The following is a 16,357-nucleotide window of genomic DNA, read 5'->3' on the forward strand; positions in this document are numbered from 1 at the left end:
GCGTGTGTTGCGGGGAGACGTGGGGGTGTGGAGAGCGTTGCGGGGAGTGTGTTGGATAAGGTAGAGTGGCGAGACGAAGGGAGAGTGTTGCGGGGAGTGTGAGGCACGTGAGAGAGTGCGAGGTTCACGAGTGATTGTGAGACGAGTGAGTGTACGCTGAACGAGCTAGAGTGTGAGGAGTGTTGCGAGTGTGAGAACAGTGAGTGTGCGACCGGTGGTGAGTGTGTGATGTGTGTGTGAGGGGTGCGAGTGGAGTGGTCAGTGAGTCTCTAGAGAGAGAGTCTGTGTGAGGAGTTCAGCGAGTGTGAGCGAGTGTGGCGAGTGTGAGTTGAGTGTGGAACATTGTGACAGGCGTCGCGAGTGAGTGTGCGAGGCGTGTGTGTGTGTGAGAGTTCACCTGGTGAGTGAGTGGGAGTGGTTATGGTTACGCCTACAGCCAGCAATCAGTACGTGGTGGTGTGCCAGCGTACTGGATTATAAATAGGGAGCGTCGAGTGCCTGCCGTGTGTATGTGTGTGTGCCCGAGTCTTCTGCGTGTAAGTTGTGGCCAGGACACGTGTGTGGGTGATTGTCGAGGGGAGTTTCACGTCGAAGGAAGGTGGTGCTATGTCTCTGCGCGCCGCGATGTTCGATCTCGGAGGGGTGCTGGTCAAGCTGCCGCCGCCAGACCTCTTGCACCAAAGCGCCTCCAGCCTGCCGAGGTGAGGGGTGGTCTGGTGAGCAATGGGTGTACGGAATGAGTTGCGTGTGGTGAGGTGTGCGGTGTGGTGAGGTGTCACAACGTCGGCCGTGCGTGGCGCTGGCCACCCATCCAACCAACCTCGTGTGCCATTCCCGCCCTTAACACAGGTGCTCGCTAACAGCACTTGCCCCAACATCATGCTAAGGCTATGCGGTGGTTCTTTGTATTTTGTTAAGTTGGCCGTAGTGTGTGTGTGTGTTTAGGGTGTGTGGGATGGTGTGGTACAGGTGTGCATGGTTGTGCGTGTGTGTGATGTTCTAGGTGTTCAGGTTGAATGCCCTGGGTCCTGGATGTCTTTTTTGAGTGGTTGTTGTTGTCAGCGTGCAGGATTTTGCATTGCAGGATGTGCATGATGATTCAGCATGGTTGCTCAACAGACACTGACTTGGCTCTGTTCATGCGATCCTAACTCGCAGTAGCGAGTTGCATAATTGACCTCTGTCAGGGCACTGTAAGTGCAGAGGCTCACGGCAGCACACAAACCCTAACACTGGCAGTCGTGGACGTGAGGTGGCTCTTTTAAAAGGTTTCAGGTTTAAAAAAAAACAGAAACGCATGACAGCATTCACGAACGTGACACGAGAGCGAAGAGTGATTGTGCGCCGTTCTATTAAGTGGCCGGAACAATCACCTCGTCTTGGAGTTGGGGAATTGTGCTGCGGTGTTTTAGCCGATAATTGAACTCTGAGCCCGGCTTGCCACGAATTAAATTCGTTGTTCTGTGGGCAACGTCGGAGGCGACAAATATCTGAGCGAGTCCTTGGTAAGCGCCACCCTCTACTAGCCCCTACTGACCAGCGTGACGCAGTGTTGGCGGGATGCATCCGAGTGTCTTCCGCTGGGGAGACGGAGTGATAAAATCAGCTTAGTGCGCAATTTTTGCCGAGCTGTGGCGGATCGTTCTTTCGCACCGCGCGAAGCCAACCCTGCGAATCGGAGGTGCGGTTGTGTGTGGGCAGCTTGGGTTCGCCTTCATCCAGCAGTGCATAGCTCATGGCTGATGATGAGTTATTCGTACTGAGAGTGCACACACGTTCATGTTCAGCATGCAGCAGAAGCCGCTTGCAGCAACAACATACACTCTAAGTCGCTTGGTTGCGCAATCATTTCAGTGCCTCATTCTCTATGTGGTTTGGCAGACTTCCATTAAGCACACACACAGCGTTTACTGTAACAAGCATTACAAAAAAAACTTGCTTCTGTTCGTGGTTTGTTTCTTTCCAAATTTTGTTTGAAATAGGCTGTCACCAATCATGGGCATGAGGCCAGGAATCCACTCGGAACTCCGATAGTGGAATGCAATTATTTTCTTTGAGCACGGTCTGTGGAAGAAGATTTCATGGAACTACTCCTGAGCCTTTAAAGTGACCTTTGGTTCACATCGTCGGGGAGGGGGGTAGGGTGCACTTTCCCACCCACCTTCCCTGCTACAGACAGTAGTGTCCATCATATGTTGGCAGTCACACTGCCATTTTTAATTCTCAAAGGCTGGAATTTGTTAAAATTAGAGTTTAGAACCACGTTTTCACGTAAAAAATTATATTTTCATGTAATCAGATTATGCATGTACGTTGAATTTCTTTCGCCACCGTACGTAGCCATCCGCGCTGATCGGAGGTACGGGGGGTTGGTTGAGGAAGGACAACAAACTAACACGCAAAAAGCAGTTTTCAAAGAAGTGAGTTTTCAATCAGCGGTGACTGGGCTGAGACCATGAGCACGTTTTTTTTTGTTTTTGTTTACCGCATGCGTCTGAACCCAGGATCTCGGCGGTTTCCAGCTTGGCGCTCTTGAGCCCTGAACCACATCGTCACTTTCCTCGTTCTCTGCTCATGTTTTTGTCTTCTCGCGACCGGTAGGGAGCTCCTGGAGGCTGTGTTCGATGTCAAGAACGAGAGGGACGTTTCCATGCACAAACTGGAGCGGGGAGAGCTCACTCTGGAACAGGTGAATTATTTACCATTTGTTCTGCGACTGTAAACGCTTCTTATCGGCGGCATGTTTTTGCTCGTGCCGAAGTTTGGCCGAGCCAAAGTTGAGCTTTTGTGCGGAAACTGGAATGGCACAAGTCACAAAAAAAGTCGCAAATGTAGTGGAGGTTATTGGTAATAAACCGGCAACCTCTGGATTGCAAATTCAATATGCTGCTCACCGTCATGCCTCGACAATAAAGATCCCCCGCATAGCCTTTAACAGACTTGGGGCAAGTGCTGTTTGCAAGCACCTATGAAGGCCGGCACGGTAACGAGGGGGTGGGTGGCCAGCACCACGCCCAACCGCCTTTGTCTCCCTCGTGGTGATGCTTACACACCGCACGAGGTACTCATTTAAGGGCTGAGTCGACCTAGGGGAGACCCAGCACCGGCCCGGGTAATTGCCACCGGCGTTGGCCACGAGCGGGAATCGAACTCGGGTCGTCAGGTCCGTGGCGTAGCGCGCTAACTGCCAACCCCCCGCTCCCCACACACGCGCGCACACATCCACACGGGCACGTGCACGCATCATTAATACGGTGGTGCCAACGGCGGTTGACGATGCGCGTTTTGCCTGGCCGCGCAGTTCTACCCGGAGTTCAACGAGGAGTGCCACCGGGAAGCCAAGCTCCGGGGCCTGAGCGTGCCTGAGGGCTTCACGGCCGAGGGGTTCTTCGAGAGGTTCCACGCGGGCAGCCTCAACGAGCCCATGCTAAGGGCGGCACAGCAGCTGCGCAGCCACGGTGCCGCATTCCCTCTTGTCCCGCATGTGTGTGTGTGTGCGCGTGTGTGTGTGTGCGCGTGTGTGTGTGTGAGCGTGTGTGTGTGCGCGTGTGTGTGTGTGCGCGTGTGTGTGTGAGCGTGTGTGTGTGAGCGTGTATGTGCGTGTGAGCATGTGTGTGCGCGTGTGTGCGTGTGAGCACGTGTGCGTTCGAGTGTGTTTGCGCTAGTATGTGCGTGTGTGCGCGTGTGTGTGTGTGTGCGCGTGTGTGTGTGTGTGCGCGCGTGTGCGTTCGAGTGTGTTTCCGCTAGTGTGTGTGTGAGCGTGTGTGAGCGTGTGTGTGTGTGCGCGTGTGTGTGTGTGCGCGTGTGTGCGTGTGAGCGCGTTCGAGTGTGTTTCCGCTAGTGTGTGTGTGAGCGTGTGTGAGCGAAGTGTTTGAGCGTGTGCGTATGTGTGTTTGAGCGTGTGCGTGTGAGCATGCGCGCGTGTGTGTGAGCATGCGCGCGTGTGTGTGTGAGCGTGCGAGTGTGTGTGTGTGAGCGTGTGTGCGTGTGAGCGCGTGTGCGTGTGAGCGCGTGTGCGTTCGAGTGTGTTTACGCTAGTGTGTGTGTGCGTGAGCGTGTGTGTGTGTTTAAGCGTGTGCGTGTGAGCATGCGCGCGTGTGTGTGTGTGAGCATGCGCGCGTGTGTGTGTGTGAGCGCGTGAGTGTGTGTGTGCGGGCGTGGTGCTCGAAAATCCACACACCTCGTGTGCCGTGCCGGCCTGCGTAGGTGTTGCTATTCGCTGACAGCACTTGCCCCAAAAGTATGTTAAGGCTATACCGGGGGATCTTCTTTGTCCTTGCATGTATTTGGGGAGTGGTTGTGTAGCGGTTAGCGCGCTGCGCTACGAAGCCAGCGGGCCCGAGTTTGATTCCCCGCTGATGACCAACGTTGGTTATGAAAATATCTGAACTTGGTCCTGGACTTCTCCTAGGTCGACTCGGCCTCAATTGAATACCTGGTGCTGTGTGTAAACATCGTGTACCGTGTCTGCCTTCATAGGTGCTCGCTAACGGAACTTGCCCCAACAGCCTTTTGAGGTTATACGGGGGGGTGGGTGGGGACCTTCATGTCGAAACCGTAAATGAGCCGGAGAGTCCAACGTTTTCGTCGGCGCAGAGATCCTCCTTGAGACGCGTCGCTCACACCACCACCGCTGCCGTGCCTCCCCTCCCCCCCCCCACCCGCCATCGACGGTGCCAGGCTTCAAGACCTGCGTCCTGACGAATAACTGGGTGGACGACAGCGCGGCCCGCGGCGCCACCTCCAACTTCATGTCGGTCCTGCGTCGCAGCTTCGACCTGGTGATCGAGTCGTGCCGCGTGGGCCTGCGCAAGCCGGACGTCGCCATCTACGCGCTGGCCCTGCGGCAGCTGGAGGCGACTCCGCAGCAGGTCTGTGGCCCCCTCCCCTCCGCCTGCTTGACGGAGTTCCAGAAATGCGCTGGCGCGTGCTCGCGCGCGTCCCGAAACCGAGCGAGGCCTGGGCGCACGCGAACGCCGGGGGCGGCGTAGTGGCGCTCGGTTAATCGGACGCGACAAGTCACTTTTTTGTTTTTGTTTCCTGTAAAGCCAGCACTTTGGAGGACGGATCACACGGGTTCACGAAACTCTCTCCCCGTGGGTACGGGATTAATCTGGGTACTCGGGGTTTCCGCCCGCACGTATTGATGGAGTTGGCCAAAAATTGCCGATAAGGGAACACAGGAGCTTGGGCAATTGTTCCGTCTGCCTTGCCAAGCGCTCCGTCTGTGCTTTCACCTGTGCCTCCCCGTGCGAAAAACCGTGTGCATCACGTGTTCTGCAGCGTTTTAAACTGCAATTTGCATGAATCGCGCAGTATAAAACACAGTTATTATTATCAATATATGCTTATTGGACCGTCGACATAGTTTTCCATTTGGAATATTGGTAAGCAGTGCACCACATTGTGCTACAAAAGCAGACCTGGAAATTTTAAGTCAGAACAACTTCTGAATTCGCCACGACTGGACCAAAACGGGGCACACGTGTGCGTGTATGTACGTTGAACCTCTTTCGCACCATACACGTTCCACACGTCAGTCGACCGAGAAACGATCGATCCATCGTGGCGGGCTGAGACGCGTTGCCCGTGCCGTGGCGCGCAGGTGGTGTTTCTGGACGACATTGGCGCCAACCTGAAGCCAGCCAAGGAGATGGGGATGGCCACCATCCTGGTGAAGGACACCGCGGTGGCGCTGCGCGAGCTGGAGGCCGTCACGGGCGTGAAGGCAAGCGGCGTCCGTCGCGCGGTGGTGCACCCGGGTCGGGGGGGGGGGGAGGCTGGGGGGGCTGGGGGGGGTAGAGGGGGATGAGTTCCCCTCTCCACCCCCCCTCTTGTCTCTTACTCACTTCTTATCGTTTCACTGTCTGTGTTCCACACGTGATGACTCCTTACGTGATGATGATGATGACGAGAGACAAACTGTCTGTGATAGTTGGATAGGGGCCCGGGCGAAATGCACGAGGCGAGTACAATATGATCCGACCAATGAATCTATGGGGCGGCCGCAGCCTTTCCTCGAACACTCGGTGGGCGAGAGGCAGAGCGGAATGCGCCGTGAGACGAGAGCGGAGAGCATGTTAATCACTCCGTCCGAGTGTAACTAACACTGTGCGCATTACAACCGTTCCGGATTGTAAAGTCCCAATGGTTAGAAGACTTACGGCAGGCTTTATCTTAAACAAACTGTAGTGGAAGAACTTCTAATTAGCCTTAGTTAGAGCTGGAAATACAGCACACAATTACGGTTCTAATTCCATCTAATTTCAGATTTTGGTTGTGGTAATTGTTTTAAAATTTTCCGGTGAGCTGAAAATAATAATACTTTGCACGTGAAACGCTTGTTCTTGTAAACATTTTAATTTGTTTGGTTGTGTCGGGCGGTGGAGGGCTCTTAAAGACACAAATGTGTCCGGATCGTTGACGTGCCCCAACCCAAAAGTCGGCTATGAAACAAAAACAAAGCTGCGGAAAACTGACATCGCGACTATCTTCATATCGTGAGAGTCGACGTCGCGGTAGCCCTGACGTGGAGCGAGCCTGAGCGAGCCTGAGCGAGCCTGAGCGTGTTTGAGCGTGTTTGAGCGAGTGAGTCGGAGTGAGTCTGAGCGAGCATGAGCGAGTGAGTCGGAGTGAGTCGGAGTGAGTCGGAGTGAGTCTGAACGAGTTTGAGCGAGTGAGTCGGAGTGAGTCGGAGTGAGTCTGAGCGAGCATGAGCGAGTGAGTCGGAGTGAGTCGGAGTGAGTCGGAGTGAGTCTGAACGAGTTTGAGCGAGTGAGTCGGAGTGAGTCGGAGTGAGTCTGAGCGTGTTTGAGCGAGTGAGTCGGAGTGAGTCGGAGTGAGTCTGAGCAAGCGATCAGAGCGAGTCGGAGCGAATCGCTCAGTGTCGTCCCGCGCGGGTGCAGCTGGGGCCAGACAGCGCCACCGCCCTCGCTCCCGTGCCGTGCGAACCGGAGGATGTGTCTCACGGCTTCATCGACATCAAGGTGCGTGCTATAGTCGTAGTTGCAGCCTGAGCTACATGTATATATGTACTGGATGCGGTGTCCCGGGTGCGGATATAATTCCTGGGTCGCTTGATCGACCCGAGTAAGTAGTACGGGACGGAGCGTAACAACGTTGTTTTAAACCCGCAGCCCGGTGTGAAGCTGCACTACGTGGAGATGGGAGAGGGGCCGGTCGTGTGCCTCTGCCATGGCTTTCCGGAGAGCTGGTATTCGTGGAGGTACCAGGTACGTGCCGTGCCGTGGCAACCCCGCTGCCTTGTGGGGGAGCCTGAGGGGGGGGGGGGGGGCTGTGCCCCCCTCGCCCACTGCTGAAGGCTCCCTCGATCTGAGGGTTGCCCGCGAGAGGAGCTCCCCGACGCCACAGGGTTCTGCCTGTGGCAGTCCTTGCGAGCAGTCACCCCGCAACCGAGCCCTGTGCAAGCAAGTGCAGCGTCGTCAACATCCCAGCTCTTCTGGGTCGACCCTGGGGCTCGCTTTCCACGGGATCCCGAGCCTTGAATAACCGTAAATTGTTACAGTCCCAAGTACTCAATAAAATGTTGGCAACAACATTTCGCACACCGGCGGCAGTATGTCTTCAAAGTTTGCCACATTTAAGGGACACGCGTACGTAATTGGGTTGGGGTGACCTCTCTGACCCCCCCCCTCCCTCCCTCCCCCGTTGTTATAATAATACTTTCATTTTATATCGCGTCATTCGTGACAATAGCATTCCCGCAACGCTGAGACAGTGGCTGCGCCGCGGTGTGTGCAGATCCCTTGTCTGGCTGACGCTGGCTACAGGGTCATCGCCTTCGACATGATCGGGTATGGAGACTCGAGCCATCCACAAGGTAACGCAGTGGATGCCACGTTTTGCAGGTCGAAGGGGGGAATTAAATGCGTGGTTGTAAGTGGGAGTGCTTTGGGAGTGGGTGGGCGCTTTGGTCAGCGATTGTGCGCACTGTGCTGCGTCATCAGCAACGGAAGGGACATACGTCTTGGTCAGCTGAGGGGTTTAATTGCAAACTTGAAGACGCTTGTGAAATTTCATGGCTTAAGCTCCCATATTTTGTGGGGGTTTTTTTGACCGAACGATTCCCAACTAGAAATGTTAGATAATTGAGAAGACAGTTTATACATTTCATAAATCCCCTAAGTGTTTTGTTATATTTTGCTTTATATCAACCCTATTATGTCAGTCCACCGACGGATGAGGATCTCCCCATAGACTCATGATTAGTCGTTTTGATCATACTTGGTCACTGCTGGATACTAATAGCATGGTGAAAACTCTTGTTGATTGTGGGTTATTTTCTATTCATTAACTAGGTCAATACCATAGGTTCATGATTCCCTTACAGTTAGAACGAGCCCTCATCCAACTCTGCACAACGACAGTTACTCAAGGGTGGTTACTCAACAGACCCCTATACTTGCTTTTTTCCACTGGCACTTCTGAGGCCAGGCCAGCTCGGCTCCCCCCCCCCCGCCCCCCACGATAACGAGCGGTTTCCCCACTGGATGTATGACCAGAGTACCAAGCCTGCCGTGCCAGAGCCAAACGGTGATACGCCAGTTTCACGGGGGACATCTGAAACCCGCTCGGGATTACCCGAGCTGATGACGCGTCCATCGGGGCGTGCCCACGACAGTCCGTGCACCGCGGGAACGCGACGTCACCGCGCATTCGTCGTCCGCTCGCGTCTCGAAATCGCTCGTTGGCGGCACGGCACGGCTCGGCACGCCTCGGCGTCCGCAGTGGAAAAACGATGCCGGCGCCTCCTGAGCCGCGACCGGAGGGGGAGGGGCCTGACTCATCGCGGGGCCGTCACGGCCTCGGTTGTGCGGTGGAAAAAGAGGCTCTTAGAGACAGGTCTGATGTAACGTTTCGGAAACTAATGAGTCGTCGCGGTCTTTTATGCTTCCAGATATCGAGGAATACTCGCAGGAAAATATCTGCAAGGTATTTAAAATTTTACAGCAAGAAATGTTGCCTTTTCATAAAGCTGTCGATACAACGTTGAGCAACATAAGCACATGTTTACACACACGGTGATTGTTCAAAAGGCGGTGTTAACAATGCATGCTCTTTGTTTTGTAGGGAATTTTAAGCTTTTTGAACAAGCTGGTGAGTTCATATGTCTAAGCGCAAACACACACACGCACGTGGAATTGCGTGGACGACAATATACGTTGCAAAGGTGACTATCGCTTGCCTTGTGTTGACACCCTGTATATATATACCCTTTGGGTTTTTTCGGTAAAGTCACGTAGATAGAAAAATAATAATACAAATTCACGACGTTTCGATCGCGACACAAGCATTCGTCTTCAGGTGAAAAAATACAGCAGGCGAACTGCTGAGGCAGGAGAAATATGATTGATTACTTTAAAAAAAAAAATATTTCTTTGTGACTTTACCGAAAGACCCAATTCCTGCAGTCACGAAAGCTTTAAGTCAAGATTTAACCCCCTATATGTTTTCATTCTGCGCGTATTGATATCTATTTTTAAAACATAATGTGTGAGTCTGCAATGGTGTTTTATAAAAAGTATTTATTTATTTTCAGATCACACCGAATGACCCCATAATAGAGGGTTTTTGTTGGGTTAGATCGCGTAATTATAAAAATGTGTCGTTAAACCCGCCACCACCCGACACAGCCGATTAGTAAGGGTTTTCACGTCAACAGAACGTGCCAACTCGTGACTAGTACAGCACACCGGTGTGTTGGAGAGAAAATCCACAACATTTACAATCTAAGTACGACGTTTCGCCAGTAATTACAACTAGCTTCATCAGGCGACAGCCAGATTTGTGGAGAAGTCCTCCTGTTTCGTTCCTTACATAGAGGTGTAGACGTGACAGACCTTACTAGTTGGCTGTGTCGGGTGGTGGCGGGTTTAACGACACATTTATATATTTACGAGATCTAACCCAGAAAAACATCTATTATGGATGATATTGGTCGCGAAAGCCTACATGTTAAGCCTAATGACCGTCACCACTGCTTTAAAATTAATTCTAATTGTGTCCCCATCATGTCATCACGAGGCATGTTCCAGTCACTCCTGCATTGGGTCTTTTGTTTGTTCGTGGCAGTGCTGCACATCTCTCCGATTTGCGTTTTTTTGCTCAAGTTGTATACCGCGTGTTGTTCAGCACGATGTCTGACGTTTCGCTCCACATTGCTGGTTAGCTTCTTGGTGAATGGTTCGTGATCAGGATGAACATCGGTTTCGCCGCTGTGCGACAAACATTTCTCCGTAGTGAGCTGTGCGGGAAAGCGCGCCCTCTCGTTTGTGGATAAAGCAAAAGGTCACTTGAACGGATTTCAGAAGTAGTTCTGTGACGTATCCTTCCACGTGCCATTCTCTAACGCGCACGGTGACGCACTGCGCCGTAGAGGAGTTTCGAGCGGACGATGTGATTTCCGGTTGTGCCGCTTACTTGTTCGGCACGGCATTCGACGTTTCACACAGCCTTCGGTTGATGAAGGACCTCCGAGCACGTGGCGTGAAACGTCGGACAAATTGAAATAACAGTTCAGAGAGAGACCACAAATGTTTCTCTGGCTGGGTGTGTTGACCCAGGGGATTCTTCAGGCCACGTTCCTGGGCCACGACTGGGGCGGTGTGGTCGTGTGGAACCTCGCGCAGAAATTCCCCGAGAGGCTTCGGTGAGACCCGTATGGCCGTTGCAGACGATTGAGGCAAACTCCAGCTGCTGGTGGTGGTGGCGGCGGCGGTGGCGGCGACGGCGGTGGGAAAACCTGTCTTTCAAATGCGTAGTCACATTTTACTTTACGAGCTGCGTGAATACGAATTCAAAGTCACGCGTGATTTATACTGCCCTCTTAATTGAGCGTTGAGGCATCGGTGCGCGTCTCCTGTGTCCAGCCCTGAGCCAGTGGAGGAAAGTCCACATTCCTATGGATGGGGACGAGTATGTCGATTAGCTAACCGCTGCAACCAGTGTTAACTTCTCCACGAAGTCGTTTCATATTATTGAACCAACCAGGATTTGTACTCGCAACCTTCCGATTGCGAGCCGTTCACTCTCCTGCTGAGCAACCCGGCTGGATACTGATTACACCTTAATCATAGCTGGTAGGTCACCTGTTATGCATGGAGGTTGCCCATCCAAGCACGATCCAGGCTTAACCCTACTTAGCATCTGAGATCTGATAAGTTCAGTGACGCATTCGGGTCGATTTGATCCGAGAAAATGGGCTCTTACCTGGTAATAATGATCATCATTCTGTATATATATGAAAACAAGTTTTGCTGGTTGGCACGCAGCCGGGAAAGTGCGTGGTGGAGACATCACGCCTTAAAGAATATGATACGCACCCATGAGGCCGTACGGCTGATGGGGATGTGTGAAAAATATTTAAGAATTTTAATGCGGGTGGACAGATCTGGGAATGTGGCATATCGTCTGCTTTAAATAAACATGCGAAATTGTCTATCACGTCTTTCAAGCAAATTTGTATCTCGCATTCCCCGAAGAACCCCAGGCGAGCCGGAGAGGCAGCGAACCGGCGCCAACAAATTGTCCTCGCTCTGCAGTCCTCTAGTGCATAAAAGTATTTTGTTCAGCCAATGAGTATTTTACATCGTAATGAAGATCGGGTATTGCTGCACCGCCCCTCGGCTGCCCACCACGCAGCCCCGCAGCAGCCTCCAACACCCACGGCATGCGCGGCTCTCGCCCCTCTCCGAGTTTTCACCCGAGCAATTCACCCCCCCCACCTCCACCCCCTACCCCCTCTTGCGCGTTGTCACACGCGGCAGGGCGGTGGGCAGCATCAACACCCCGTTTCTGCCGACCAACCCGAGCGAGAATCCCGCGGAGAAGATGGCGAAGAAACCAGGCGTGTTCGACTACATGCTCTACTTTCAGAAGCCGGCGAGTGAACCAACAAGCGACGGCGCACGCCCATCGCCGCCGTCGCCGTCGCGTCTCGCCCCGTCGTTCGTGTCCGACATCGGTCGGTCGTGTCCTTACTTCATGGGTCGTGTCTTACGCCTTCAGTCGTCGATTAGCCCATCGGCCGTTGAGAACCTCACTGGGTTGTAGAAGCGGGTGTGTGGAGCAATGTCGGAATTCATGGCCAAGGGGATCCAACAGACCGTGGCTATGCCCAGGATAAAAGTTTGTCCACGCGTGTGTGTGTGTGTGTGTATGCGCGCGCGTGTGTGTGTGTGGAGCGGCACTTTAGCGGTCAGTGCGCTGCGCTATGAAGCCCGCGACCCGAGTTTGATTTCCGCTCGGGGCTAACACCTGTGTTGATAATCGAGGTCGACTCGGCGTCAAATGAGTACCTCGTGCGGTGTGTAAACATCGCCACTACGGGAAACAAAGGCGGCCGGGCATGGGGCTGGCCAACCAGCCGCTCGTGTAGGTGCTACTCGCTAACAGCACTTGTCCCAACAGTCTCTTTGTCTTTTGTGTCTGAGGACACTTCACTTGCTTTACAAAGAACTATGAAACCCATAAACCAGTGGCTATGAAACTCGCCACACAGCTCCACCACTGCCCAGATCTGTTGGAAGTTTTTTTTTATTATTATTAATTTCAAAGACGTTTATAGGAGCAGGCGGTGTCCATTGCCAGAGGTAGTGCGTTGCAGAGGTTCGCGTTTAGAACTGGGCTGGCCGCCCTGGTTACTACTGCGGGTGCTTTTACCGTAGAATATGTGCCGCTGAAGACGAGCTAGCCATTGCTTGCCGGCGCGATGGTCCAAAAGGGCCGAAATCGAAAAAATAAACACCGCAAATTACTCACTTGGGATCGTGCGCAGCAACATAGCCACCCTGCGAAACTGCCGCAGACTGCGTCTGTGAAACGCAGCGCCTTTGTGTGATAGCCTTGCGATATTAGAATGACACGAATGCCAAATGTGCTAAATAACAATTATTATTGTTACGAACGGTCGCGTGTTAATTTGGATGTTTGACGCTCGCTCTGTGGCCACGCGTAGGGAGTGGCCGAGGCAGAGTTCGAAAAGAACCTGGAGCGAACGTTCAAACTCTTCTTCAGGTACCCGGAGGTGAGGAGGGGTCATGTGTGCGCGCGTGCATGTGGAGCGGTAGTGCAACAGTTAGCGCGGTGCGCTGCGAACCCGGTGACCTGGCTTCGATTCCCGGCCACGGCCAACGTCAATGATATCTAAACATCTGTGCAGAGTGCTGTCGCGTTTGTGCCTCAGCCTCCTGCTCTTGGGTGCCATACACCGGTGTCTCGAGTGATTTGTTTGATCCATGGATCACGGAGTGGGGGGGGAGGGCGGGGGTAGGGCCGGCGCCATTCCTTTGAGGGTTGTGGGCCACTCCGAACGTCGACCGCCCGCCACTTGGCGTGACCGCAATTTGCCGCACCAAGACGGGGGCAGTGTGTGAGAGAGCCCCTCCCCCCCCCCCCCCCAGAGAGCGTCTTTATCAATGCAGAGACCTGGGTGGGCTGATGCGTTCGTAGCCGCTGTGAGCTCGCCTATGATTAATCGCACGTATGATTGTGCACTCTGCTAACATGGCCCGGAGGCAATCACGTCTGATGTTGTGTGTGGCTGTCTTTACAGGATGCGGACCCTACAAAAAACACGTCCAACGTCAGGGAGAGAGGTACGGTGGAATTGTGTCGGTTTTAGATACACGTAAAAAAAAACACTGTACCACGTACAAACATTGAGCCAAACCACGAATTCGGGTGCGAACAGGCACTTGTGTTACTAATTACTTACTCACGTTTTAAAGTTCTAATCGATGAGAGTTAACCAGCTTCTTCTTGAATTGAGCAAGGTTATTGTGAGAGATTGGGGTAAATAAGACAGTTGAGCGGAATTCCAAATCGGAGCAGTGCAGTGGAAGGAAGCAGAAAGATAAGTGGTGTTTTGACCGGCAGTGTGGTGAGTGAGTGGATGAGTGAAATAGTGAGTGGTTGAGTGTTTGAGTGAGTGGGTGGGTGAGTGTTTGAGTGAGTGGGTGAGTGAATGCGTTGGTAGGTGAGTAGAGTGTGCTGTGACCTGCCGTGCGGTGAATGAACACATTCGGTATCTGGAAGTTAATGGGAAGTGGAAACAACGGCAGCAGCAGCAGCGATGGAAGAGTGCTAAGGGGGGCGACTGACCGCCAGTGAGCGAGCGACTGCGTGTGTTGAACTTCTTTCGCACCGCACGTAGCCGAACGCGCTAATCTGATTCCGACACTCGTTGCTACGCAGGGGGTATTTTCGTCGGCTTGCCGGAAGACCCCGCGATGAGCTCGCTGCTCAGCGAAAAGTCCCTGCAGGTGTACGTGCAGCAGTTCACCAAGTCGGGCTTCAGGTTCGTACAAAGAAGACAAAGGTGCCCCGTTTAGCCTCAACAGACTGTTGGGGCAAGTGCTGTTCGCGAGCACCTATGAAGGCCGGACTGGTACAGGGGGGTGGGGGGGGGGTGTGGCCAGCTACATACCCGACCACCTTTGTCTCCCTGTGGCAATGTTGACACCAGGATTGTACGGCAGCTGCAGCACAAGCGCCAAACCTGGGCACTCCAATATTGTGAACGTTTGTTCTTTTAAGCGCTGATTTTGCATGCGTGTGTGTATGTTGAACTTCTTTCGCACCGTGCTAATTGCCCGTTCCTCCGTACGGATCACTCTGACGTTGTTGCGCTTCTTCCGGGCCGATGCACCACGGATCTCCTTTGCAAGGAGCCGGGTGACTGGCTGAATGGGGCTTTCTGCGTCACGGACAATATTATTGAGTTGTGTCGTCGATTGACATCGGGCGGAGACGTGGCCCAGCGGAAGTGGCCTGCGTGTTGCTGACGTTCACAAAAGTCCCTTGTGCCGTGCGACTACAGGGGGCCCTTAAACTGGTACCGCAACATGCAGGCCAACTGGAAGTGGCTCCCTCTGTCGGCAAAGTGGAAGGTGAGTTATGGGTGCCTAGTTGCATTGTCAGGTGGTGGTGGTAGTGATAGGTGACGGCTGATGGTGGTGGTGGCTGCGATGACGGTGGGGGCGGTGTCGGTGACACGGTGGTGATGGTGATAGCGCCGTGGTGGTGGTTCGATGGATGTGGTGGTGGTAGTGGCGACGGTGGTTGTAGGTAACAGCAGCAGTGGCGGTTACCGCGACCGCTGTGGCAACCCTCGGCATGAGCCACCGCCGGTCTGACCGTGCCCTGGCCGCGTCGCCAGTGTGGCGAGGGGTGTCCCGACGGCGTCGTGTAGGCCTGGTGTTGGGTGCCGTGCTCCCTAGGTGCGAGTCCCAGCACTGATGGTCACGGCAGAAAAGGACCCTGTCTTGTCCCCACTGATGACCACCGGCATGGAGTCTTGGGTACGCACAGACTCGCACACACGCACGCTCGCATCCACGCAGACCAGAGTCCCCCGTGTAGCCTGCACAGGGCTGTTGGGGTAAGTGCTGTTACCCGAGCAGCACCTATGAAGGCCTGCACAGGCGTACGATGGTAAGGTGTGGTCAGAACCACGCCTGGCCGCCTTTGTCTCCCCAGTTATGATGCTTACATATCGCACCAGGTGCTCGTATAAAGCTCACAATCGGTTCCATTATTCGCCACCGATGTGAAGCCCTGGTGGGGAATTGAACTCGTGTTGCCGGGTTGGTAGCGCAGCGCAGTGCAGGGCGCTAACCACTGCCCAAAGACAAATGCACACTGATACACACGCGCATAGAATATTGCTTTATGTAAATGTATTATGCTAATAATATATTTTTATATCTAAATATAAAAGTAGTACGATATGCATCCATTCATGTGAGATGACAATTTAAATTAACTGTAGTCACTCTTTAATCATCATTATCACCCATGGTCCATCCACTGCTGGATGAAGGCCTCTCCTGTCCGCTGTCATCTATCTCCCTTGAACTCACGGTGTAACAATCCGACCAGCACTTGCACGTGGACGGATTTCATCGCTCCATCTCATCGGCGGACGTTTCCACCTCGCGAGAGACGAGACTCATTCCTTGGCCGCCACGCTTCTTGACCATCGGCCACCGTCCCTGAAGCTCTAACTTGACGCCGTTACCTTCTGCGGCTATCGCGTTTGGCGATTACGTTCATGTTGTACGCATGTACGTACATGCGCACGTATGTGTGTTGACATTCTTTTGCACCATACGTAGCCAACCATGCTGATCGCGTCGCTGCTTCCGCAGGTGCTGAACTTGACCCGAGCCCACATCGCAAACTGTGGCCACTGGACTCAGATGGAGCGGTAAGGGTGTCGCGGATTCGTGCAATTCGAGTGGCGTGCGGGGCACGGCAAACAACCGTTACCGACTCATTACATTCACTCTCTCTCGCCACAGACTTGTGGCTGCATCCGATCGACCGCTACTGTCGT

General features: G+C 53.5%; 1 protein-coding gene across 1 annotated transcript in view; it reads left to right on the plus strand.

The window, feature by feature from the left end:
- Positions 1–16,357, plus strand: part of EPHX2 (epoxide hydrolase 2) — a 20,182-nt gene continuing 3,825 nt past the window's right edge. The window contains exons 1-18 of the mRNA XM_032961724.2: positions 1–701; positions 2,602–2,689; positions 3,302–3,458; positions 4,681–4,871; positions 5,606–5,728; positions 6,906–6,986; positions 7,137–7,232; positions 7,762–7,840; positions 8,918–8,952; positions 9,091–9,117; positions 10,584–10,669; positions 11,787–11,901; positions 12,977–13,045; positions 13,574–13,616; positions 14,215–14,317; positions 14,840–14,909; positions 15,240–15,320; positions 16,170–16,228. Coding sequence (XP_032817615.2) covers positions 607–701; positions 2,602–2,689; positions 3,302–3,458; positions 4,681–4,871; positions 5,606–5,728; positions 6,906–6,986; positions 7,137–7,232; positions 7,762–7,840; positions 8,918–8,952; positions 9,091–9,117; positions 10,584–10,669; positions 11,787–11,901; positions 12,977–13,045; positions 13,574–13,616; positions 14,215–14,317; positions 14,840–14,909; positions 15,240–15,320; positions 16,170–16,228 — 1,598 coding nt within the window. The 5' untranslated portion in view covers positions 1–606. The remainder of the gene's footprint in view (positions 702–2,601; positions 2,690–3,301; positions 3,459–4,680; positions 4,872–5,605; positions 5,729–6,905; positions 6,987–7,136; positions 7,233–7,761; positions 7,841–8,917; positions 8,953–9,090; positions 9,118–10,583; positions 10,670–11,786; positions 11,902–12,976; positions 13,046–13,573; positions 13,617–14,214; positions 14,318–14,839; positions 14,910–15,239; positions 15,321–16,169; positions 16,229–16,357) is intronic.

The sequence above is a fragment of the Petromyzon marinus genome, chromosome 27 (genome assembly GCF_048934315.1).
Source record: "Petromyzon marinus isolate PM22_M1 ecotype Great Lakes invasive population chromosome 27, UKy_Petmar_22M1.pri1.0, whole genome shotgun sequence".
Taxonomy (NCBI): Eukaryota; Metazoa; Chordata; class Hyperoartia; order Petromyzontiformes; family Petromyzontidae; genus Petromyzon; species Petromyzon marinus.